Source organism: Oncorhynchus gorbuscha, linkage group LG06, assembly GCF_021184085.1.
Source record: "Oncorhynchus gorbuscha isolate QuinsamMale2020 ecotype Even-year linkage group LG06, OgorEven_v1.0, whole genome shotgun sequence".
Taxonomy (NCBI): Eukaryota; Metazoa; Chordata; class Actinopteri; order Salmoniformes; family Salmonidae; genus Oncorhynchus; species Oncorhynchus gorbuscha.
Genome location: NC_060178.1, coordinates 94,714,443 through 94,740,734, shown reverse-complemented (window position 1 = coordinate 94,740,734; position 26,292 = coordinate 94,714,443). Strand labels below are relative to the sequence as shown.

The 26,292-nt window shown below is 45.8% G+C and overlaps 1 protein-coding gene across 1 annotated transcript in view; it reads left to right on the top strand.

Moving 5' to 3' along the window:
* Window positions 1-850: 850 nt before the first annotated feature.
* Window positions 851-26,292, top strand: part of LOC124038569 (WD repeat-containing protein on Y chromosome) — a 44,906-nt gene continuing 19,464 nt past the window's right edge. The window contains exons 1-14 of the mRNA XM_046354603.1: window positions 851-1,568; window positions 3,026-3,263; window positions 3,351-3,497; window positions 3,704-3,826; window positions 3,960-4,131; window positions 8,641-8,687; window positions 8,843-8,980; window positions 11,864-12,052; window positions 13,098-13,289; window positions 14,276-14,563; window positions 14,820-14,984; window positions 15,196-15,345; window positions 17,502-17,686; window positions 17,810-17,949. Coding sequence (XP_046210559.1) covers window positions 1,498-1,568; window positions 3,026-3,263; window positions 3,351-3,497; window positions 3,704-3,826; window positions 3,960-4,131; window positions 8,641-8,687; window positions 8,843-8,980; window positions 11,864-12,052; window positions 13,098-13,289; window positions 14,276-14,563; window positions 14,820-14,984; window positions 15,196-15,345; window positions 17,502-17,686; window positions 17,810-17,949 — 2,245 coding nt within the window. The 5' untranslated portion in view covers window positions 851-1,497. The remainder of the gene's footprint in view (window positions 1,569-3,025; window positions 3,264-3,350; window positions 3,498-3,703; window positions 3,827-3,959; window positions 4,132-8,640; window positions 8,688-8,842; window positions 8,981-11,863; window positions 12,053-13,097; window positions 13,290-14,275; window positions 14,564-14,819; window positions 14,985-15,195; window positions 15,346-17,501; window positions 17,687-17,809; window positions 17,950-26,292) is intronic.

Below are 26,292 nucleotides of genomic sequence, written 5' to 3'. Positions count from 1 at the left end.
ATTGTATTTCTGAATGTATTTTGAAATACATTAAAAACATTTTACGATGCGTTTAATATATTGTAATGTGCATTTTATACACATTTACATACACATTTTAAATACATTCCGTGATATATGTTGGAATGTATTTTAAATGTATACAAAAAATGTTTTAAATACATTATATGGGCCAAATTTAAAATATAAATATAAAAAACATAAATATAAAAAACCTTTTTTTAAATATATTTTTATCGTATGGGCCGCCCCCTCCTAAAAAGGCCTACCAGTAGTATGGGCTCCAGTGTTCAAACATTTTTTATTTTTTATTTCACCTTTATTTAACCAGGTAGGCTAGTTGAGAACAAGTTCTCATTTGCAACTGCGACCTGGCCAAGATAAAGCATAGTAGTGTGAACAGACAACACAGTTACACATGGAGTAAACAATTAACGTGAGCAAAAAGCATGAGGAGGTAGGTGAATAATTACAATTTTGCAGATTAACACTGGAGTGATAAATGATCAGATGGTCATGTACAGGTAGAGATATTGGTGTGCAAAAGAGCAGAAAATTAAATATCATCAAGCTTTGAACGAGATACAGAGAACACAAGATATAATGTACAATCGACACACACATACTGTACATACCACCCCACACACCAAACCATGTTGCACGGTCTCAGTGGGGTAGTTAATGGTAAAGTGACCTGGGACCTGGGTTCCCTGCCATGGCTTTAGCTTAATGGCTCAGTAATCTGTTACTGAGACATTAGTGGTTTATCATTAGCCAGAGCCTGTCCCTTTATTTGACTTACACTCAGACAGAAACCTGTACACACCTCCACTCTTTGAGTAACATTTAGGATCTTATGCACCTCCTGATCTTGGTCTCTTTAGCCTGGTTGAGATTTCTAAGACTTCCACATGGAAAGCTTTATGGATCGGTAGGCTACAGACTGAGAGGCTTCTTTCCCTCTTCCTTCTAATTATTCACTTCTGGACGATTACTTGTCTTGACACCCTGGTGTCCATGCAGATTGTGGATAGTCTCGTCTCCTTGGTCCTCCGCTGAGGATGTGTTGACTTTCTCTCCCTGTGGTCTAACTCCTGTGATGGATGATGTATTGATCTGTGGAGCATTCCACCCTGTCTGAAAAGAAGCAGCTTTGTTTGACCTGAAATTGGATTTGTCCCGAAAGACAAAGGGGGAGAGAGAGACAAAGACTCTTATTTAAACCTAGAGGAGGGGAGAGAGGTATCAGATTGGGCTTAGGCTGTTGTGAGGTCAGTTTGTGTTTCAGCATCCTTCACTCTCTGACACATAAACAGAGCAACTTGGGCCCGAAGGTTTTGAGAAGCCCATCTGAGGCAAAGTCCAGAGGGAAGATCTAAAGCGATGAGTGAGGTTGTTTGTAAAGCTTGGTCCAGAGTGAAAATTCCCTCTGTTTAGCAACACACATTGGACTTAGCGCTAGACTAGTTTGATAGGCAGACAGGAAGGTGTGTAGGAATGGGTACCCTAAGAGGTATCAGTGATCCATGGGAGGTCTACGAAAGAGAAACGTCCAGCAGCAGCTCTTGGTGAGTTTTGTATTTTAAGAACAATATATAAAATATAACTCAAGATTTTACAATAACTCTATTTTCATATTTTATTTTTAGCGTAAGTAGAAGTTGACACATGTCAGCTTTTGTATTCTGCCTTAAATTTGGCTGAATCCTGTTATTTCAATTCCACAGATAATAATGTTATCAAAATATCATTATCATCAACAGAACCATTTTTTTAGCATTTCTATATGAAAATATCTCTCTGAGTAGATAGAGCTAATTAAAGTCTTATTAACAAACCCTTTTGGAGTAAAAAATGTGTCATTGACTGCATATCAATGATTACCTGGCTGTGCGGTGAGTTGATGGTGACAACTACCCTTATCTAAAAGGAGCACTCATGCATGCCTTGATGAACCAGGAAGAGAGAGGAGAATGTGGAGACATGACCGATTGTCCTGTGGTTTCCCATGGCAACAGGGCCACACAAGGCTTGTCCTCATGAATGTTGGCGACATACTATATGGGGGTTTTGGTCCTAGCAGTCTCCCTCACCCCCTCAAATCTCTCTTCAAGAACCTCTTAAATCCATACAATACAAAGAAAGCAAGCCTACCACAGCAAATCAAGCGCTTGGTTAGTTCACTATAAAACCCAAGGCATTTTTAAATCAAATACTTTTAATAAGTTGAACTCAGTATCAATGAAAAGTCACTATTACTTGATGTTTATGTGGTAATGACTCAAATCTAAATGAGAAGTCGCATCAACTCTATTATTTTAAGTTATTATAACAAATTGATAACATCAAAATGTTGTCTGGCTAAATTCCCAAGCTGTCCCCAATACCATCATGGTCACCTAATCATCCCCAGCTTACAATTGGCTCATTCATCCCCCTCCTCTCCCCTGTAATTATTCCTCAGGTCGTTGCTGTAAATGAGAAAGTGTTCTCAGTCAACTTACCTGGTAAAATAATGGTAAAATAAATAAATAAGTATTTTTGTCTGAAATTGGTCACAAAGCATGCAGTCTCACTGCTGCCACAGGGGTGTGCTGTATGTTCATATTCTGTAAGACTATATTATGCAGTAGTACCCTCAATTTTTAATTTTTTAATTTTACCTTTATTTAACCAGGCAAGTCAGTTAAGAACAAATTCTTATTTTCAATGATGGCCTGGGAACAGTGGGTTAACTGCCTGTTCAGGGGAAGAACAACAGATTTGTACCTTGTCAGCTCGGGGGTTTGAACTCACAACCTTCCGGTTACTAGTCCAAAGCTCTAACCACTAGGCTACCCTGCCGCCCCAATAATGACCAGTTTTTGTCCTTGTTTTTGAAAGAAAAGCACTTTTTTGTGTCCATTAAAATAACATCAAATTGATCAGAAATACAGAGTAGACATTGTTAATGTTGTAAATGACTATCGTAGCTGGAAACGGCTGATTTTCTTCTGGAATATCTGCATACTACTCCACTCCACAGTGATGCAGGCCAGAATGCCTGTACTCAGGAGGAACTCAGACTTAAACACCTGCTGTTACTGAGGGATGCGTTTACGTGTCGCACAACCTCGGACAGGGGGTCCCGGCGGAGTTGGAGAGGTGCACGGAAAAAGGGAGGAGGAGAAAGAGGGATGAGTCTGGAGGAGTTCCAGAATGCTCTGAGTGCTGTGATTGGTCCAGACAGCCAGAGCGGGTGGCTGGAGAGGGTCTTCAATGAGGTGACTATGGCCCTTTGTTACATACGGTTGAACTGTTTTTTGTTAGTTTACCCTTAGGAAATAAGAACATGTTCTCATTTCCAATAGATTGACGTGTCACGTGATGGCTATGTGGAGTGGGAGGACCTGTGTAGCTACCTGCTGCAGCAGTGCAGAGAGAGAGACCACACCTCCAGGCCAAGAGGCGCTCTACTAGACACTGAACCACTCATCAAACACTGCTCACACAACAAGGTGAGAGACGCCTGTCTAGTCATTGCTTATAGAGTGTGTTAATAACTATGTAATGACTATGTAATAACTATGTAATAAGTAGTTAATTGCTCATATGGTATGTTAATTCATAAGTGTGCAGCAGCCTCCATTGACCTCTGTCTCTCTTTCTCTCATCAGCCACTCTCTCACTTCGCCTGTAAACTTTGCTCTTCTCCCCCTTACAGCAGGAGCCCACTATCTGTGTAGTGGCTGTTCCCCATCCTCCCCCCCTCCGCTACATCAGTGTCAGTAAGAGGGGGCTGCTCACTGTGTGGAACAACCGACTACAAGTCCTCAAGACTCTGGAGGTGTGTGAGCTGATAAGCCACACACACACACACTCACTCACTCACTCACTCACTCACTCACTCACTCACTCACTCACTCACTCACAAAGACAAACACACACACTTTCTCTCTTTCTTTGATGTATCTCCCCAGCTGGCTGGAGACCCTGCAGAGCAAGGGGTTAACAGAAGGATGTTCAGGGGCTGGACCACTGATGCTGTCTACCTGCCCAAAGTCCACAAGGTCGCCATAGCAACCAGCAGCAGGGACCTCCACTTTGTTGATGTGTCCACGGCCAGCTGCTTTGAAGACATCCACTTGTTTGGTATCTAACCTAACTCTAACCAACTTCTGACTTTATGTCCCTGTTGTTCTCTCATCTCTCATCTCATCTAAAAACCTGCCGGGTTTTGACTTTATGTCCCTGTTGTAACATCGTTCGTCTGTTGAATGAAGAGAGTCAGACCGAAATGCAGCGTGTAGGTTATTCATGACTTTAATGAAGGAATTGCGGTACATGAAATAACTGAAATACGAAAACAACAAACGGAACGTGAAACCTATTACAGCCTATCTGGTGAACACTACACAGAGACAGGAACAAACACCCACAAAATACAACGCGAACTCAAGCTACCTAAATACGGTTCCCAATCCGAGACAATGAGAATCACCTGACTCCAATTGAGAATCGCCTCAGGCAGCCAAGCCTAACTAGATACACCCCTAATCATACACAATCCCAATTAATACAAACCCCAATACGAAACACAACATATAAACCCATGTCACACCCTGGCCTACCCAAACATATACCAAAAACACAAAATACAATGACCAAGGCGTGACAGAACCCCCCCCAACCCCCTAAGGTGCGGACTCCCGGACGCACCTCAAGAGCATAGGGAGGGTCCGGGTGGGCGTCTGTCCATGGTGGCGGTTCTGGCTCGGGACGTGGACCCCACTCCATAAATGTCCTATTTTCTCTCCTTCGCGTCCTGGGATAATCCACCTTCTCCGCCGACCATGGCCTAATAGTCCTCACCCAGATCCCCACATAACTGAGGAGCAGCTCGGGACAGAGGGGCATCTCAGGACAGAGGGGCATCTCAGGACAGAGGGTATCTCAGGACAGAGGGGCAGCTCGGGACAGAGGGGCAGCTCGGGACAGAGGGGCAGCTCGGGACAGAGGGGCAGCTCGGGACAGAGGGGCATCTCAGGACAGGGGGGCAGCCCAGGACAGAGGGGCAGCCCGGGACTGAGGGGCAGCTCGGGACAGAAGCAGCCTGGTACTGAGGGGAAGCCCGGTACAGAGGGGAAGCCCGGTACTGAGGGGAAGCCCGGTATTGAGAGGCAGCCCAGTACTGAGAGGAAGCCCAGTACTGAGAGGAAGCTCAGTACTGAGAGGAAGCTCAGGCGGGTAGTAGGCTCCGGTAAATCCTGGCTGGCTGGTGGAACTGGATGATTCAGGTTGTCTGGCCGATCTAGAAGATCTTGGCAGACTGGCACTTCTGGCGGATCCTGGCAGACTGGCGACGCTGGACCGACTGGCGGCGCTGGGCAGACTGGGAGCACTGGGCAGAATGGGAGCACTGGCGGCGCTGGGCAGACTGGGAGCACTGGGCAGACTGGGAGTACTGGCGGCGCTGGGCAGACTGGGAGCACTGGCGGCGCTGGGCAGACTGGGAGCACTGGCGGCGCTGGACAGACAGGAGACTCCGGCAGGGCAGGAGAGGAGAAAGGCTCTGGCTGCGCTAAACAGGCGGGAGACTCCAGCAGCGCAGGAGAGGAGAAAAGCTCTGGCTGCGCTAAACAGGCGGGAGACTCCGGCAGCGCAGGAGAGGAGAAAAGCTCTGGCTGCGCTAAACAGGCGGGAGACTCCAACAGCGCAGGAGAGGAGAAAAGCGCTGGCTGCGCTGAACAGGCGAGGCGCACTGGAGGCCTGGTGCGTGGTGCTGGAACTGGTGGTACTGGCGCGAGGACACGCACAGGAAGCCTGGTGCGGGGAGCAGCTACCGGAGGACTGGTGTGTAGAGGTGGCTCTGGATAGACCGGACCGTGCAGGCGCACTGGAGCTCTTGAGCACCGAGCCTGCCCAAGCTTACCTGGCTCGATGCCCACTCTAGCCCGGCCAATAGGAAGGGCTGGTATGTGCCGTAGCTGGCTCTGCACCCGCACTGGAAACAACGTGCGCTCCATATCATAACATGGTGCCTGCCCGGTCTCTCTAGCCCAACGGTGAGCACAGGGAGTATGCGCAGGTCTCCTACCTGGCATAACTATTCTCCCTTCTAGCCCCCCCCAATCATTTTTTTGGGCTGTTTTTCCGGTTTCCAACCGCGTCGCCGTGCTGCCTCCTCATACCTGCGCCTCTCCGCTTTAGCTGCGTCTATTTCATCCTTGGGACGGCGATATTCTCCCGGCTGCACCCAGGGTCCTTTACCATCTAATATCATCTCCCAAGACCAGAAGTCCTCATATTGCTGCTCCTCACAATTAACAGGGAGAGTAGGCTCAGGTCTGACTCCTGACTCAGCCACTCTCTCTCTGCGCTCTCCCCCGTTACTTTCGGTTTTCGCTCTGCGTCACCGTGCTTTCCTTTTCGACTCCATACGTCTATAGCCCTCTTCGCATTGCTGTAGGGAATCCCAGGCGGGCTCCTGCACTGGGTCGGCCGCCCACCTGTCGATTTCTTCCCACTTAGTATACTCCATGCTTCTGCTGTCCATAACGTCCTCCTTTAGATCCTGCCAGTTCACACGCTGCTCGGTCTGTGAGTGGTGGTGGGTGTTTCTGTAACGTCGTTAGTCTGTTGAATGAAGAGAGTCAGACCGAAATGCAGCGTGTAGGTTATTCATGACTTTAATGAAGGAATTGCGGTACATGAAATAACTGAAATACGAAAACAACAAACGGAACGTGAAACCTATTACAGCCTATCTGGTGAACACTACACAGAGACAGGAACAAACACCCACAAAATACAACGCGAACTCAGGCTATCTAAATACGGTTCCCAATCCGAGACAACGAGAATCACCTGACTCCAATTGAGAATCGCCTCAGGCAGCCAAGCCTAACTAGACACACCCCTAATCATACACAATCCCAATTAATACAAACCCCAATACGAAACACAACATATAAACCCATGTCACACCCTGGCCTACCCAAAAATATACCAAAAACACAAAATACAATGACCAAGGCGTGACACCTGTTGTTCTCTCATCTCTCATCTCTCATCTCATCTAAAAACCTGCCGGGTTTTGACTTTATGTCCCTGTTGTTCTCTCATCTCTCATCTCTCATCTCATCTAAAAACCTGCCGGGTTTTGACTTTATGTCCCTGTTGTTCTCTCATCTCTGAACAGGGTTTTGACTTTATGTCCCTGTTGTTCTCTCATCTCTAAACAGGGTTCTGACTTTATGTCCCTGTTGTTCTCTCATCTCTGAACAGGGTTCTGACTTTATGTCCCTGTTGTTCTCTCATCTCTGAACAGGGTTCTGACTTTATGTCCCTGCTGTTCTCTCATCTCTAAACAGGGTTCTGACTTTATGTCCCTGTTGTTCTCTCATCTCTAAACAGGGTTCTGACGTTATGTCCCTGTTGTTCTCTCATCTCTAAACAGGGTTCGGACTTTATGTCCCTGCTGTTCTCTCATCTCTAAACAGGGTTCTGACTTTATGTCCCTGTTGTTCTCTCATCTCTGAACAGGGTTTTGACTTTATGTCCCTGTTGTCCTCTCATCTCTAAACAGGGTTTTGACTTTATGTCCCTGTTGTTCTCTCATCTCTAAACAGGGTTCTGACTTCATGTCCCTGTTGCTCTCTCATCTCTAAACAGGGTTCTGACTTTATGTCCCTGTTGTTCTCTCATCTCTAAACAGGGTTCTGCCTTTATGTCCCTGTTGTTCTCTCATCTCTGAACAGGGTTCTGACTTTATGTCCCTGTTGTTCTCTCATCTCTAAACAGGGTTCTGACTTTATGTCCCTGTTGCTCTCTCATCTCTGAACAGGGTTCTGACTTTATGTCCCTGTTGTTCTTTCATCTCTAAACAGGGTTCTGACTTTATGTCCCTGTTGTTCTCTCATCTCTGAACAGGGTTCTGACTTTATGTCCCTGTTGTTCTCTCATCTCTAAACAGGGTTCTGACTTTATGTCCCTGTTGTTCTCTCATCTCTAAACAGGGTTCTGACTTTATGTCCCTGCTGTTCTCTCATCTCTAAACAGGGTTCTGACTTTATGTCCCTGTTGTTCTCTCATCTCTGAACAGGGTTTTGACTTTATGTCCCTGTTGTCCTCTCATCTCTAAACAGGGTTTTGACTTTATGTCCCTGTTGTTCTCTCATCTCTAAACAGGGTTCTGACTTCATGTCCCTGTTGCTCTCTCATCTCTAAACAGGGTTCTGACTTTATGTCCCTGTTGTTCTCTCATCTCTAAACAGGGTTCTGCCTTTATGTCCCTGTTGTTCTCTCATCTCTGAACAGGGTTCTGACTTTATGTCCCTGTTGTTCTCTCATCTCTAAACAGGGTTCTGACTTTATGTCCCTGTTGCTCTCTCATCTCTGAACAGGGTTCTGACTTTATGTCCCTGTTGTTCTTTCATCTCTAAACAGGGTTCTGACTTTATGTCCCTGTTGTTCTCTCATCTCTGAACAGGGTTCTGACTTTATGTCCCTGTTGTTCTCTCATCTCTGAACAGGGTTCTGACTTTGTCCCTGTTGTTCTCTCATCTCTAAACAGGGTTCTGACTTTATGTCCCTGTTGTTCTCTCATCTCTAAACAGGGTTCTGACTTTATGTCCCTATTGTTCTCTCATCTCTAAACAGGGTTCCCCAATGTTCCAACCTCTCTCTGCTACTGGCATGACATAAAGGTACGGCTTCAGTACTCTGTCATAAACTAACGTACATTTGACCCATTCTAAACATTCAATTACTTGTCTTTTCATGAACCATGATAGATGTTTTTATAGTTCTGGTAGTTATATTCACATTGTCTTCCCCTGAGATCTGTTGTAATCCCTCCCAGTCTCCAGGGGGGCGCTCTTTGCTGCTGTGGGGAGATGAAAAGGGAGGGATCCATCTGTTGTGGTTCCTCCAACTCCAAAATGGACTGTTTGAGAGCCCCTTCACTGAGGACAATGTCCCTCAGAGGATTTACATGCAGGTAGGCCTCATTCACTCTTCATTCACTCTGTGCTGGACTGAAACAAAAAACTGGCACACAGTTATAATGCCAATAGCCTAGAGGTTAGAGAGACAGACCAGCAGCCTGAAGTTTGAATGTTCAAGCCCCAGACTGGGTGGCTGAACTGGCAACCCACGTTCCATGTCCTGCCATTGTGTCCTTGAGCAAGTCTCTTAATCTAATATCAAATCAAATTGTATTTGTCATATGCGCCGAATACAACAGGTGTAAAGCTCACATTGGAATGCTTCTTTACAAGCCCTCAACCAACAATGCCGTTTTAAGAAAAATAGGTGTTACGTTTAAAATAACAAATAATTAAAGAGCAGCAGTAAAATAACAGCAGTGTGGCTTTATACAGAGGTTACCAGTAAAGAGTCAATGTGCGGAGGCACAGGTTAGACAAGATAATTTAGGTAATATGTACTTGTAGGTAGAGTTAGAGTGACTATGCATAGATAATAAACAGAAAGTAGCAGGAGCGTAAAAGAGGGGGGGCAATGCAAATAGTCTGGGTAGCCATTTGATAATCTGTTCTGGTGCGGGTGTTCAAGAAGCCTTTTGGACCTAGACTTGGCGCTCCGATACTGCTTCCCTTCCTATGAATAGGGTGGCTGGAGTCTTTGACAATTTGTAGGCCATTGGTTTGACACCGCCTGGTATAGAGGTCCTGGATGGCAGGAAGCTTGGCCCCAGTGATGTACTGGGCCATACGCACTACCCTCTGTTGTGCCTTGTTGTCGTTGGCCGAGCAGTTTCCATAACAGGCAGGGATGCAACCATTCAGGATACTTTCAATAGTGCAGCTGTAGAACTTTTTAAGGATCTGAGGACCCATGCCAAATCTTTTCAGACTCCTGGGGGGCAATAGGCTTTGTCGTGCCCTCTTCACAACTGTCTTGGTGTGTTTGGACCATGATAGTTTGTTGGTGAAGGTTGTTGTCCTGGCACCACACGGCCATATCTCTGACCTCCTCTCTGGCTGTCTCATCGTTGTCGGTGATCAGGCCTACCACTGTTGTGTCGTTGGCAAACTTAATGATGGTGTTGGAGTTGTGCCTGGCCATGCAGTCATGAGTGAACAGGGAGTACAGGTGGGGACTGAGCACGGACCCCTGAGGGACCCCTGTGTTGAGGATCAGCGTGGCAGAGGTGTTGTTATCTACCCTCACCACCTGGGGCGGCCCGTCAGGAAGTCCAGGATCCAGTTGCAGAGGGAAGTGTTTAGTCCCAGGGTCCTTAGTTTAGTGATGAGCTTTGAGGGCTCTATGGTGTTGAACACTGAGCTGTAGTCAGTGAATAGCATTCTAAAATATTGTAGGTGTTTATTTTGTCCAGGTGAGAAAGGGCAGTGTGGAGTGCAATAGAGATTGCATCATCTGTGGATCTGTTTGAGCGGTATGCAAATTGGTGTGGGTCTAGGGTTTCTGGGATAATTGTGTTGATGTGAGCCATGACCAGCCTTTCAAAGCACGTCATGGCTACAAACGTGAGAGCTACGAGTCTGTAGTCATTTAAGCAGGTTACCTTAGTGTTCTTGGGCACTGGGACTATGGTGGTATGCTTGAAACATGTTTGGTATTACAGACTCAGTCAGGGACATGTTGAAAATGTCAGTGAAGACACTTGCTAGTTGGTCAGCGCATGCTCGGAGTACACGTCCTGGTAATCCGTCTGGCCCTGCTGCCTTGTGAATGTTGAGCAGTTTAAAGGTCTTACTCACATCAGCTACGGAGAGCGTGATCACGCAGTCATCCAGAACAGCTGATGCTCTCATATGCATGCTTCAGTGATGCTTTCCTCGAAGCGAGCATAGAAGTAATTTAGCTTGGTCAGTAGGCTCGTGTCACTGGGCAGCTCACGACTGTGCTTCCCTTTGCTGTCTGTAATAGTTTGAAAGCCCTGCCACATCCGACGAGCTTCGGAGCCGGTGTAGTACGATTCAATCTTAGTCCTGTATTGATGCTTTGCCTGTTTGATGGTTCGTCGAAGTGCATTTCTTATAAGCTTCCAGGTTAGAGTTCTGCTCCTTGAGAGCGGCAGCTCTACCCTTTAGCCCAGTGAGGATGTTGCCTGTAATCCATGGCTTCTGGTTGAGGTATGTACGTACAGTCACTGTGGGGACGACGTCATCAATGCACTTATTGATGAGACCAGTTACTGATGTGGTGTACTCCTCAATGCCATCAGAAGAAACCCGAAACATATTCCAGTCTGTGCTAGCAAAACAGTCCTGTAGCTTAGCGTCTGCGTCATCTGACCACTTCTTTATTGACCGAGTCACTGGTGCTTCCTGCTTTAATTTTTGCTTGTAAGCAGGAATCAGGAGGATATAATCCTCCTCCCATTGCTCTCCATCCAGGGGCGCTGCACTGACCTGTGCCTCTTAATGTGTGTCTGGGGGATGTTGGGAAAGGCAAAAGATAAAATTATGTTCCAGCGAATGGACAGTAAAGTACAGTATCTATTCTGTAACCTTGCTACGTGTGTTACGGCACTTCTAGGGTAGTTATTTTTCTTGGCACTGTGGTTAGCATGTGTTCCTTGGGACCAAAAGTTAATGTGTGTTCTTCAGATTTCTGCTGGACCAGGGTTGGTTAACTGGTATTTTATTTCACATTTATTTAACTAGGCAAGTCAGTTAAGAACAAATTCTTATTTACAATGACGGCCTATCCTGGCCAAACCCGGATGATGCTGGGTCAAATGTACGCTGCCCTATTGGACTCCCAATCATGGCCAGATGTGATGCAGCCTGGATTCGAACCAGATGTATTAATGCCTCTTGTACTGAGATGCAGTGCCTTAGACCGCTGAGCCACTCAGGATCCCCAATTATGGTGAGAACATGTCTCCTAACAGGATATTGGTGACCACAGCCGCCTAGTCTCCTACCAACATATCCCCACAGTCCACCAGGAACCAATCAACAGGATCATTTTCGAGCCCCATACTGACCTCATCATGACATCATCAGGAAGCGACGCCTCCTCAGTAGTCATCATGCATGTGTCTCTCAGGAGAAAACCCTATGTTTGGAGAATCAATAAGGTAATAATATAACACAGTATCTACCCTATTATGAGCCTTTCATGTGTTGTTACTATGGAGAACACAATGAAGCCACCATTTATATGCGATTCTACAAAAAGGGTAGCTGTTATTTAAGCAATAAGGCCCTCAAAGGGTGTGGTATACAGTATGGCCAATATACCACGACTAAGGACTGTTCTTCAGTACGATGCAAAGCGGAGTACCTGGATACAGCCCTTAGCCGTGGTAAATTGGCCATATACCACAAACCCCCTGAATTATTTTGAGTCATAACTGTTTTTTATCTTGCTTACTGTTGCCAAGTCCCACCCTGTAACCAATAGAAACACACACACACACACACACACACACACACACACACACACACACACACACACACACACACACACACACACACACACACACACACACACACACACACACACACACACACACACACACACACACACACACACACACACACACACACACACACACACACAAAGGATATAATTGCAGGAGAACAAAAACATGTAATGTGACTGGCCCTGCTGAGGAAGTGATTAAAGTGGGTGGGGTGTTTTGTATTGGTTGTTATGGCTTCTGAGCAGTGCTCCTATAAAACTGTCTAGCTTTGGTCAGTTGACCAATTAAGCTGTCCTCAAAAGTTCCCCATTATAAACTAATAGGAAAGGCAGTATTTTTAGAATATTTAGTCACGCTACCTTTTATTTTAGTGACCCACAAATCCTAACTTCCCTTTCTCTATGTCTGTCTGTCTGTCTGTCTGTCTGTCTGTCTGTCTGTCTGTCTGTCTGTCTGTCTGTCTGTCTGTCTGTCTGTCTGTCTGTCTGTCTGTCTGTCTGTCTGTCTGTCTGTCTGTCTGTCTGTCTGTCTGTCTGTCTGTCTGTCTGTCTGTCTGTCTGTCTGTCTGTCTGTCTGTCTGTCTGTCTGTCTGTCTGTCTGTCTGTCTTCCTCTGTTCTCTCTCTCTCTCTCCCTCTCCTCCCCAACCTCTTTCCCTCTCTCTCTCTCTCTCTTCTCTCCTTTCTCCCTCCTCCGCAGGGTGTGACGTGCTTTGATTTCAGCAGGTCTCTCAACCTATTGGTGACGGGTGGTCTGGACCCTGCGGTCAAACTGTGGAACTGCTTCATGACCGCTCGGCCAGTCGCGGTCCTACACGGTCACGGCACCACAGTACTGGACGTGGTCATCTACCAACCACTGGGACAGGTCCTCAGCTACTCCAAAGATGCTGTAAGTCAATAACCACCAGAAAGCTTGGAGACACAACACTGGCCGTAGCTTCACGGGTAAGCTGTAAGCCCTCACCTACGACAGGTAGAGAGAGGCAAACCTATCCCTAGACTGAAGTACCAGTACTACACCACATGATAGTCTGTCCTGGCTGTGGTCCAGCCCACCAGTACTACACCACAAGGTATGCTGTCCTGGCTGTGGTCCAGCCCACCAGTACTACATCACAAGGTGTGCTGTCCTGGCTGTGGTCCAGCCCACCAGTACTACACCACAAGGTATTCTGTCCTGGCTGTGGTCCAGCCCACCAGTACTACACCACAAGGTATTCTGTCCTGTCTGTGGTCCAGCCCACCAGTACTACATCACAAGGTATTCTGTCCTGTCTGTGGTCCAGCCCACCAGTACTACACCACAAGGTATTCTGTCCTGGTTCTGGTCCAGCCCACCAGTACTACATCACAAGGTATTCTGTCCTGGCTGTGGTCCAGCCCACCAGTACTACACCACAAGGTAGTCTGTCCTGGCTGTGGTCCAGCCCACCAGTACTACACCACAAGGTATTCTGTCCTGGCTGTGGTCCAGCCCACCAGTACTACACCACAAGGTATTCTGTCCTGGCTGTGGTCCAGCCCACCAGTACTACACCACAAGGTATTCTGTCCTGGCTGTGGTCCAGCCCACCAGTACTACACCACAAGGTATTCTGTCCTGGCTGTGGACCAGGTGGTTTTTGTTTTCCACTTTTTAATTTCTTTCAGAAGGGGTTTGTTTACCCACCTGGTTGTCTCTGTGCAGGAGCTTTCAGAAGGAGTTTGTTTACCCACCTGGTTGTCTCTGTGTAGGATCTTTCAGAAGGAGTTTGTTTACCCACCTGGTTGTCTCTGTGTAGGATCTTTCAGAAGGAGTTTGTTTACCCACCTGGTTGTCTCTGTGTAGGATCTTTCAGAAGGAGTTTGTTTACCCACCTGGTTGTCTCTGTGCAGGAGCTGAGGGTGTGGGACATCTCCTCCAATCGCTGTCTGAGGACCGTCCACCTGCAGTTCCCCTGTCTGCAGCCAGGGCGCACCCCAGAGCACGGCAACTTCCCTTTCCTGTTGGTGGCCCCGCCCTTCCTGTCGCAGACTCCGCCCCATATCCTGGTGTCCTGTCGAGACTACCTGGCCAGGCTGAGGCTGGAGAAAGGGGGGAAGGGGGAGGAGCAGGGACGAGGGGGAAGACAATGCCATGGTGCCCCCCTCTCCTGTGCTCTCTACAACCCCACACTGAAACAGGTAGGTATGGAATCTTGTACACTGTCACAGCCATAAGGGTGTGCATACTGTATGTGTGTGTTAACGTAAATATGTCTGTAAATGTTTACATCTGTGTGTGTGTGTGTGTGTGTGTGTGTGTGTGTGTGTGTGTGTGTGTGTGTGTGTGTGTGTGTGTGTGTGTGTGTGTGTGTGTGTGTGTGTGTGTGTGTGTGTGTGTGTGTGTGTGTGTGTGTGTGTGTGTGTGTGTGTCGTGGGTGTTTATATGTGTGTGTAGGTCATCGCCGGATGTGATGACTCGTCTGTATCAGTGTGGGACGTAGAAACAGGGAGGCTGCGTCTGAAGATCACCAGCGCTCATGGAGAGGAGGAGATTACCTGCATGGCGCTAGACTCCTCCCACAGACGACTCATCACTGGAGCACGCAACGGAACCATCAAGGTACCCCTGTGGTAAAAGCTAGTGCAGCCTATGCAGTGGAGCCTGTGCTTTCATCTATCCAATCATGCTACTGATGTCTGATAACTGAAGAAAAGGGGAAAAGCAGGAGACTTCTCCAAGTCTCCTCCTCCTTCACTACGGTTCTGTTAGAACAGCTTTAGATGGACCTGGATGTGGTTTACTATGATGTGCTGTTTCTGTCTGTTAAAAGGTTTGGAACCTACTGAATGGCCTCAACCTACACAAGCTAGAGCCTGTCACCCTCTCAGATGTCACAGGGGTCATCTGTCTCCATGACAACCAGTTGCTGGCCGTGGGGTGGAGCCAGCAGGTCGCTCAGTATGACATCAAAGGGGCTAAGGTGAGAAAACACCCCAGCCAAACACACACTTTCCTTTTCAATAAAAAGTTATTGTGTGCCAGCCAGGATAAACATGTACATTGCACTCTGTGAAGAGTCCACCACACCTCAACCCCAATATTATCTGTCACTATCGTGTCTGCTCCATGTGGTTACACTCATAGCTAACCAGCCTTCCAGCCTTCCTTACAAGATAACTTTCAGGAATGATATCTATTTACAGTTGAAGTTGGAAGTGTGCATACACTTAGAGTGGTTTTTCAACCACTCTACAAATGTCTTGTTAATAAACTATTGTTTTGGCAAGTCGGTTAGGACATCTACTTTGTGCATGACACAAGTAATTTTACCAACAATTGTGTACAGACATATTATTTCACTTATAATTCACTGTATCACAATTCCAGTGGGTCAGAAGTTAACATGCACTAAGTTGACTGTGCCTTTAAACAGCTTGGAAAATTCCAGAAAATGATGTCATGGCTTTAGAAGCTTCTGATAGGCTAGTTGACATCATTTTAGTCAATTGGAGGTGTACCTGTGGATGTATTTCAAGGCCTACCTTCAAACTCAGTGCCTCTTTGCTTGACATCATGGGAAAATCAAAATAAATCAGCCAAGACCTCAGAAAACGATTGTAGACCTCCACAAGTCTGTTTCATCCTTGGGAGCAATTTCCAAATGCCTGAAGGTACCACGTTCATCTGTACAAACAATAGTACGTAAGTGTAAACACCATGGGACCACGCAGCCATCATACCGCTCAGGAAGGAGACGCGTTGTGTCTCCTCGAGATGAACGTACTTTGGTGCGAAATGTACTAATCAATCCCAAAACAACAGCAGAGGACCTTGTGAAGATGCTGGAGGAAACAGGTACAAAATTATCTATATCCACAGTAAAACGAGTCCTATATCGGCATAACCTGAAAGGCTGCTCAGCAAGAAAGAAGCCACTGCAACTGCACATGGGGACAAAGATCGTACTTTTTGGAGAAATGTCCTCTGGTCTGATGAAACAAAAATACAACTGTTTGGCCATAATGACCATAATTATGTTTGGAGGAAAAGGGGGAGGCTTGCAAGCCGAAGAACACCATCCCAACCGTGAAGCATGGGCGTGGCAGCATCATGTTGTGGGGGTGCTTTGCTGCAAGAGGGACTGGTGCACTTCACAAAATCGATGGCTTCATGAGGTAGGAAAATTATGTGAATATATTAAAGCAACATCTCAAGACATCAGTCAGGAAGTTAAAGCTTGGTCACAAATGGGTCTTCTAATTGGACAATGACTCCAAGCATACTTCCAAAGTTGTGGCAAAATGGCTTAAGGACAACAAAGTCAAGGTATTGGAGTGGCCATCACAAAGCCCTGACCTCAAACCTATAGGAAGTATGTGGGCAGAACTGAAAAAGCGTGGAGAAGCCTACAAACCTGACTCAGTTACACCAGCTCTGTCAGGAGGAATGGGCCAAAATTCACCCAACTTATTGTGGGAAGCTTGTGGAAGGCTACCTGAAATGTTTGACCCAAGTTAAACAATTTAAAGGCAATGCTACCAAATACTAATTGAATGTATGTAAACTTCTGTCCCACTAGGAATGTGATGAAATGAATTAAAGCTGAAATGAATCATTCTCTCTACTATTATCCTGACATTTCACATTCTTAAAATAAAGTGGTGATCCTAACTGACCTATGACAGGGAATTTTTATACTAGGATTAAATGTCAGGAATTGTGATAAACTGAGTTTAAATATATCTGGCTAAGGTGTAAGTAAACTTCCAACTTCAACTATATATACAAATCTGCTCTGAGGTTTCTTATTGTTAGATGTCTGCAGAAACCGGTGGGGTTTTTAAAGAACTTATAAAAGAACTTGGCTAAGAGGGGGTGTATGTAAATGATGTCATTGTGTGATGCAGAGTATGACCTCTGGGATTTATTATACGTACAGTATCAGTCACTACAATTTGGAACTATAATTTTGCACGTGGTGCTCAGATGGGTAGATATAAAGCCATAGATATACAGTGGAAAACTTGGTTTGTTTTCACATTTGAATGAGCGCAATGTTGGCACCAAGATGCAAATGAGAATATTATTCTGGTGATTATCTGGTTCCAATATGGCGCCCTGTTTGTGGTGGTGAAGGATGTGTTTGTAAGGGCAGACATGTCGTGGAAGTCAGGTCAGCAACACAGAGCTGACATCCTGGTGGTTGACCACTGCCCTTCCCTGGGGGTCATTGCTACGGGCAGCCATGATGGAGAGGTCATCGTCTGGACTTTGGACACACAGAGACCCCTGGTTCGCCTGCGGAGGGCCACTCACTCACTGTGAGTCAATGCTTTATCCATGCTTTATCAATGCTTTATGCAACATCATAATTTGCATATTGCAAATTGAAATACAGTATTCAACACATGTTTCCTGAGTGTGTATGTGATGCATGTGTGTAGCACAACACCGCCTGTGGACGCGTTGCTGTTCCTGCTGCGGAGGGGTGGGGACAAACACTGGAGGAACACACCTATCCTCCTCTCCTCACAGGCTGGAGGGATCTACTGGTGGAGCATCACTGGACACACACACACTCATGGTAACCAGGACACACGACACAAAAACCCATGGTAACCAGGACGCACACACCCACGGTAACCAGGACACGCACATCCACGGTAACCAGGGCACACACACCCACGGTAACCAGGGCACACACACCCACGGTAACCAGGGCACGCACACTCACGATAACCAGGGCACACACACCCACGGTAACCAGGGCACGCACACCCACGGTAACCAGGGCACGCACACTCACGGTAACCAGGGCATGCACACTCACGGTAACCAGGGCATGCACACTCACGGTAACCAGGGCACGCACACTCACGGTAACCTGGGCACGCACACTCATGATAACCAGGACACGCACGCACACTCACGGTAACCAGGACCCGCACGCACATTCACGGTAACCAGGACACACACTCACGGTAACCAGGACACGCACACTCACGGTACCCAGGACACGCACGCACACTCACGGTACCCAGGACACGCACGCACACTCACGGTACCCAGGACACGCACACTCACGGTACCCAGGACACGCACGCACACTCACGGTAACCAGGACACGCACGCACACTCACGGTAACCAGGACACGCACACTCACGGTAACCAGGACACGCACACTCACGGTAACCAGGACACGCACGCACACTCACGGTAACCAGGACACGCACGCACACTCACGGTACCCAGGACACGCACGCACACTCACGGTAACCAGGACACGCACGCACACTCACGGTAACCAGGACACGCACGCACACTCACGGTAACCAGGACACGCACGCACACTCACGGTAACCAGGACACGCACGCACACTCACGGTAACCAGGACACGCACACTCACGTTAATCAGGACACGCACGCACACTCACGGTAACCTGGACACGCACGCACACTCACGGTAACCTGGACACGCACGCACACTCACGGTAACCAGGACACGCACGCACACTCACGGTAACCAGGACACGCACGCACACTCACGGTAACCAGGACACGCACGCACACTCACGGTAACCAGGACACGCACGCACGCACACTCACGGTAATCAGGACACACACACACACTCACGGTAACCAGGACACGCACGCACACTCACGGTAACCAGGACACGCACGCACACTCACGGTAACCAGGACACGCACGCACACTCACGGTAACCAGGACACCCACGCACACTTACGGTAACCAGGACACGCACGCACACTCACGGTAACCAGGACACACACTTACGGTAACCAGGACATGCACGCACACTCACGGTAACCAGGACATGCACGCATACTCACGGTAACCAGGACACAAACTTACGGTAACCAGGACACACACACACTCACGGTAACCAGGACACGCACGCACACTCGCGGTAATCAGGACACGCACGCACACTCACGGTAACCAGGACACACACACACTCACGGTAACCAGGACACGCACGCACACTCGCGGTAATCAGGACATGCACGCACACTCACGGTAATCAGGACACGCACGCACACTCGCGGTAATCAGGACACGCACGCACACTCGCGGTAATCAGGACATGCACACACACTCACAGTAACCAGGACACACACTCACGGTAACCAGGACACACACTCACAGTAACCAGGACACACACACTCACGGTAACCAGGACACACACTCACGGTAACCAGGACACGCACACTCACGGTAACCAGGACACGCACACTCACGGTAACCAGGACACACACTCACGGTAACCAGGACACACACACTCACACCCACGGTAACCAGGACACACACACACGGTAACCAGGACACACACTCACGGTAACCAGGACACACACACTCACGGTAACCAGGACACACACTCACAGTAACCAGGACACACACACTCACAGTAACCAGGACACACACACTCACAGTAACCAGGACACACACACTCACAGTAACCAGGACACACACACTCACAGTAACCAGGACACACACATACGGTAACCAGGACACACACATACGGTAACCAGGACACACACTCACGGTAACCAGGACACACACACTCACGGTAACCAGGACACACACACTCACAGTAACCAGGACACACACACACTCACAGTAACCAGGACACACACACACTCACAGTAACGAGGACACACACTCACGGTAACCAGGACATGCACACTCACGGTAACCAGGACATGCACACTCACGGTAACCAGGACACACACTCACGGTAACCAGGACACACACTCACGGTAACCAGGACACACACTCACGGTAACCAGGACACACACTCACGGTAACCAGGACACACACTCACGGTAACCAGGACACACACACACGGTAACCAGGACACACACACACACTCATGGTAACCAGGACACACACACACACTCACAGTAACCAGGACACACACTCACGGTAACCAGGACACACACACACACTCACAGTAACCAGGACACGCACACTCATGGTAACCAGGACACACACACACACACACTCACGGTAACCAGGACACACACACTCACAGTAACCAGGACACACACACTCACAGTAACCAGGACACACACTCACGGTAACCAGGACACACACACTCACAGTAACCAGGACACACACACTCACGGTAACCAGGACACACACACTCACAGTAACCAGGACACACACACTCACAGTAACCAGGACACACACTCACGGTAACCAGGACACACACACTCACAGTAACCAGGACACACACACGGTAACCAGGACACACACTCACAGTAACCAGGACACACACACTCACGGTAACCAGGACACACACTCACGGTAACCAGGACACACACACTCACGGTAACCAGGACACACACTCACGGTAACCAGGACACACACACTCACACCCACGGTAACCAGGACACACACTCACGGTAACCAGGACACACACTCACGGTAACCAGGACACACACTCACGGTAACCAGGACACACACACTCACGGTAACCAGGACACACACACTCACGGTAACCAGGACACACACACTCACAGTAACCAGGACACACACACTCACGGTAACCAGGACACACACACACGGTAACCAGGACACACACACACGGTAACCAGGACACACACACTCACAGTAACCAGGACACACACACTCACAGTAACCAGGACACACACACACTCACAGTAATCAGGACACACACACACTCACAGTAACCAGGACACACACTCACGGTAACCAGGACACACACACTCACGGTAACCAGGACACACACACTCACGGTAACCAGGACACACACACACGGTAACCAGGACACACACACACGGTAACCAGGACACACACACACGGTAACCAGGACACACACACTCACAGTAACCAGGACACACACACTCACGGTAACCAGGACACACACACTCACAGTAACCAGGACACACACTCACAGTAACCAGGACACACACACACGGTAACCAGGACACACACACACGGTAACCAGGACACACACACACACTCATGGTAACCAGGACACACACACGGTGTAGCTAAGGAAGGAGAGAGAATGAAAGCGGGAGAGGGAGCCTATGTGGTGGACTGCAGTAAATCTGAGTGTGACTTTATGATAACAGATTGAACTTTCATAAACTACATTATACATATCAATCAACCTATTTATGTACCCTCTGTCCTCTCTGTCCTAGTGTAGGTACAGTACATCTCTCTCTGTCTGGAGCATACAGTATTATCATCTCTCTCGGTCTGGAGTATACAGTATTATCATCTCTCTGTCTGGAGTATACAGTATTATCATCTCTCTGTCTGGAGTATACAGTATTATCATTTCTCTGTCTGGAGTATATGGTATTATCTGGAGTATACAGTATTATCATCTCTCTGTCTGGAGTATATGGTATTATCTGGAGTATACAGTATTATCATCTCTCTGTCTGGAGTATATGGTATTATCTGGAGTATACAGTATTATCATCTCTCTCTGTCTGGAGTATATGGTATTATCTAGAGTATACCGTATTATCATGTCTGTCTGGAGTATACATTATTATCATTTCTCTGTCTGGAGTATACAGTATTATCATGTCTCTCTCTGTCTGGAGTATATGGTATTATCTAGAGTATACCGTATTATCATGTCTGTCTGGAGTATACAGTATTATCAGCTCTCTGTCTGGAGTATACAGTATTATCATCTCTCTGTCTAGAGTATATGGTATTATCTGGAGTATACCGTATTATCATGTCTGTCTGGAGTATACAGTATTATCATGTCTGTCTGGAGTATACAGTATTATCATGTCTGTCTGGAGTATACAGTATTATCATGTCTGTCTGGAGTATACAGTATTGTCATCTCTCTGTCTGGAGTATATAGAATTATCATGTCTGTCTGGAGTATACAGTATTATCATCTCTCGGTCTGGAGTATACAGTATTATCTGGAGTATACATTATTATCATGTCTGTCTGGAGTATACAGTATTGTCATCTCTGTCTGGAGTATACAGTATTGTCATCTCTCTGTCTGGAGTATACAGTATTGTCATCTCTCTGTCTGGAGTATACAGTATTGTCATCTCTCTGTCTGGAGTATACAGTATTATCATCTCTCTCTGTCTGGAGTATACAGTATTATCATCTCTCTGTCTGGAGTATACAGTATTATCATCTCTCTGTCTGGAGTATACAGTATTATCATATCTCTCTGTCTGGAGTATACAGTGTTATCATCTCTCTCTATCTGGAGTATACAGTATTATCATCTCTCTGTCTGGAGTATACAGTATTATCATGTCTGTCTGGAGTATACAGTATTATCATCTCTCTCTCTGGAGTATACAGTATTATCATCTCTCTCTGTCTGGAGTATACAGTATTATCATATCTCTCTGTCTGGAGTATACAGTATTATCGTGTCTGTCTGGAGTATACAGTGTTATCATCTCTCTCTGTCTGGAGTATACAGTATTATCATCTCTCTCTGTCTGGAGTATACAGTATTATTGTGTCTGTCTGGAGTATACAGTATTATCTTCTCTCTCTCTGTCTGGAGTATACAGTATTATCATCTCTGTCTGTCTGGAGTATACAGTATTATCATCTCTGTCTGTCTGGAGTATACAGTATTATCATCTCTTTCTGTCTGGAGTATACAGTATTATCATCTCTCTCTGTCTGGAGTATACAGTATTATCTGGAGTATACAGTATTATCATGTCTGTCTGGAGTATACAGTATTATCATGTCTGTCTGGAGTATACAGTATTATCATCTCTCTGTCTGGAGTATACAGTATTATCATGTCTGTCTGGAGTATACAGTATTATCATCTCTCTCTGTCTGGAATATACAGTATTATCATCTCTCTCTGTCTGGAATATACAGTATTATCATCTCTCTGTCTGGAGTATACAGTATTATCAAGTCTCTCTGTCTGGAGTAAACAGTATTATCTGGAGTATACAGTATTATCATCTCTCTGTCTGGAGTATACAGTATTATCATGTCTGTCTGGAGTATACAGTATTATCATCTCTCTGTCTGGAGTATACAGTATTATCGTGTCTGTCTGGAGTATACAGTATTATCATCTCTCTGTCTGGAATATACAGTATTATCATCTCTCTCTGTCTGGAGTATACAGTATTATCTGGAGTATACAGTATTATCATCTCTCTGTCTGGAGTATACAGTATTATCATGTCTGTCTGGAGTATACAGTATTATCATCTCTCTGTCTGGAGTATACAGTATTATCATGTCTGTCTGGAGTATACAGTATTATCATCTCTCTGTCTGGAATATACAGTATTATCATCTCTCTCTGTCTGGAGTATACAGTATTATCATCTCTCTGTCTGGAGTATACAGTATTATCATCTCTCTGTCTGGAGTATACAGTATTATCAAGTCTTTCTGTCTGGAGTATACAGTATTATCAAGTCTTTCTGTCTGGAGTATACAGTATTATCGTGTCTGTCTGGAGTATACAGTATTATCGTGTCTGTCTGGAGTATACAGTATTATCATCTCTCTCTCTGGAGTATACAGTATTATCATCTCTCTCTCTGGAGTATACAGTATTATCATCTCTCTCTGTCTGGAGTATACAGTATTATCATCTCTCTCTGTCTGGAGTATACAGTATTATCATCTCTCTCTGTCTGGAGTATACAGTATTATCATCTCTCTCTGTCTGGAGTATACAGTATTATCATCTCTCTGTCTGGAGTATACAGTATTATCATGTCTGTCTGGAGTATACAGTATTATCATCTCTCTCTGTCTGGAGTATACAGTATTATCATCTCTCTGTCTGGAGTATACAGTATTATCATGTCTGTCTGGAGTATACAGTATTATCATCTCTCTCTGTCTGGAGTATACAGTATTATCATCTCTCTCTGTCTGGAGTATACAGTGTTATCATCTCTCTCTGTCTGGAGTATACATTATTATCATCTCTCTCTGTCTGGAGTATACAGTATTATCATATCTCTCTGTCTGGAGTATACAGTATTATCGTGTCTGTCTGGAGTATACAGTGTTATCATCTCTCTCTATCTGGAGTATACAGTATTATCATCTCTCTGTCTGGAGTATACAGTATTATCATGTCTGTCTGGAGTATACAGTATTATCATCTCTCTCTCTGGAGTATACAGTATTATCATCTCTCTCTGTCTGGAGTATACAGTATTATCATCTCTCTCTGTCTGGAGTATACAGTATTATCATCTCTCTCTGTCTGGAGTATACAGTATTATTGTGTCTGTCTGGAGTATACAGTATTATCTTCTCTCTCTCTGTCTGGAGTATACAGTATTATCATCTCTGTCTGTCTGGAGTATACAGTATTATCATCTCTCTCTGTCTGGAGTATACAGTATTATCATCTCTCTCTGTCTGGAGTATACAGTATTATCATCTCTTTCTGTCTGGAGTATACAGTATTATCATCTCTCTCTGTCTGGAGTATACAGTATTATCTGGAGTATACAGTATTATCATGTCTGTCTGGAGTATACAGTATTATCATGTCTGTCTGGAGTATACAGTATTATCATGTCTGTCTGGAGTATACAGTATTATCATCTCTCTGTCTGGAGTATACAGTATTATCATGTCTGTCTGGAGTATACAGTATTATCATCTCTCTCTGTCTGGAATATACAGTATTATCATCTCTCTGTCTGGAGTATACAGTATTATCAAGTCTCTCTGTCTGGAGTAAACAGTATTATCTGGAGTATACAGTATTATCATCTCTCTGTCTGGAGTATACAGTATTATCGTGTCTGTCTGGAGTATACAGTATTATCATCTCTCTGTCTGGAATATACAGTATTATCATCTCTCTCTGTCTGGAGTATACAGTATTATCTGGAGTATACAGTATTATCATCTCTCTGTCTGGAGTATACAGTATTATCATGTCTGTCTGGAGTATACAGTATTATCATGTCTGTCTGGAGTATACAGTATTATCATCTCTCTGTCTGGAGTATACAGTATTATCATGTCTGTCTGGAGTATACAGTATTATCATCTCTCTGTCTGGAGTATACAGTATTATCATGTCTGTCTGGAGTATACAGTATTATCATCTCTCTGTCTGGAGTATACAGTATTATCATCTCTCTCTGTCTGGAGTATACAGTATTATCATCTCTCTCTGTCTGGAGTATACAGTATTATCATCTCTCTGTCTGGAGTATACAGTATTATCATCTCTCTGTCTGGAGTATACAGTATTATCGTGTCTGTCTGGAGTATACAGTTATCATCTGTCTGTCTGGAGTATACAGTATTATCATCTCTCTCTGTCTGGAGTATACAGTATTATCATCTCTCTCTGTCTGGAGTATACAGTATTATCATCTCTCTGTCTGGAGTATACAGTATTATCGTGTCTGTCTGGAGTATACAGTGTTATCATCTCTCTCTGTCTGGAGTATACAGTATTATCATCTCTCTCTGTCTGGAGTATACAGTATTATCATCTCTCTCTGTCTGGAGTATACAGTATTATCATCTCTCTCTGTCTGGAGTATACAGTATTATCATCTCTCTCTGTCTGGAGTATACAGTATTATCATCTCTCTCTGTCTGGAGTATACAGTATTATCATCTCTCTCTGTCTGGAGTATACAGTATTATCATCTCTCTCTGTCTGGAGTATACAGTATTATCATCTCTCTCTGTCTGGAGTATACAGTATTATCATCTCTCTCTGTCTGGAGTATTTGTAAGTCGCTCTGGATAAGAGCGTCTGCTAAATGACTTAAATGTAATGTAATGAGTATACAGTATTATCATGTCTCTCTGTCTGGAGTATACAGTTTTATCATGTCTGTCTGGAGTATGCAGTATTATCATGTCTCTCTGTCTGGAGTATACAGTATTGTCATCTCTC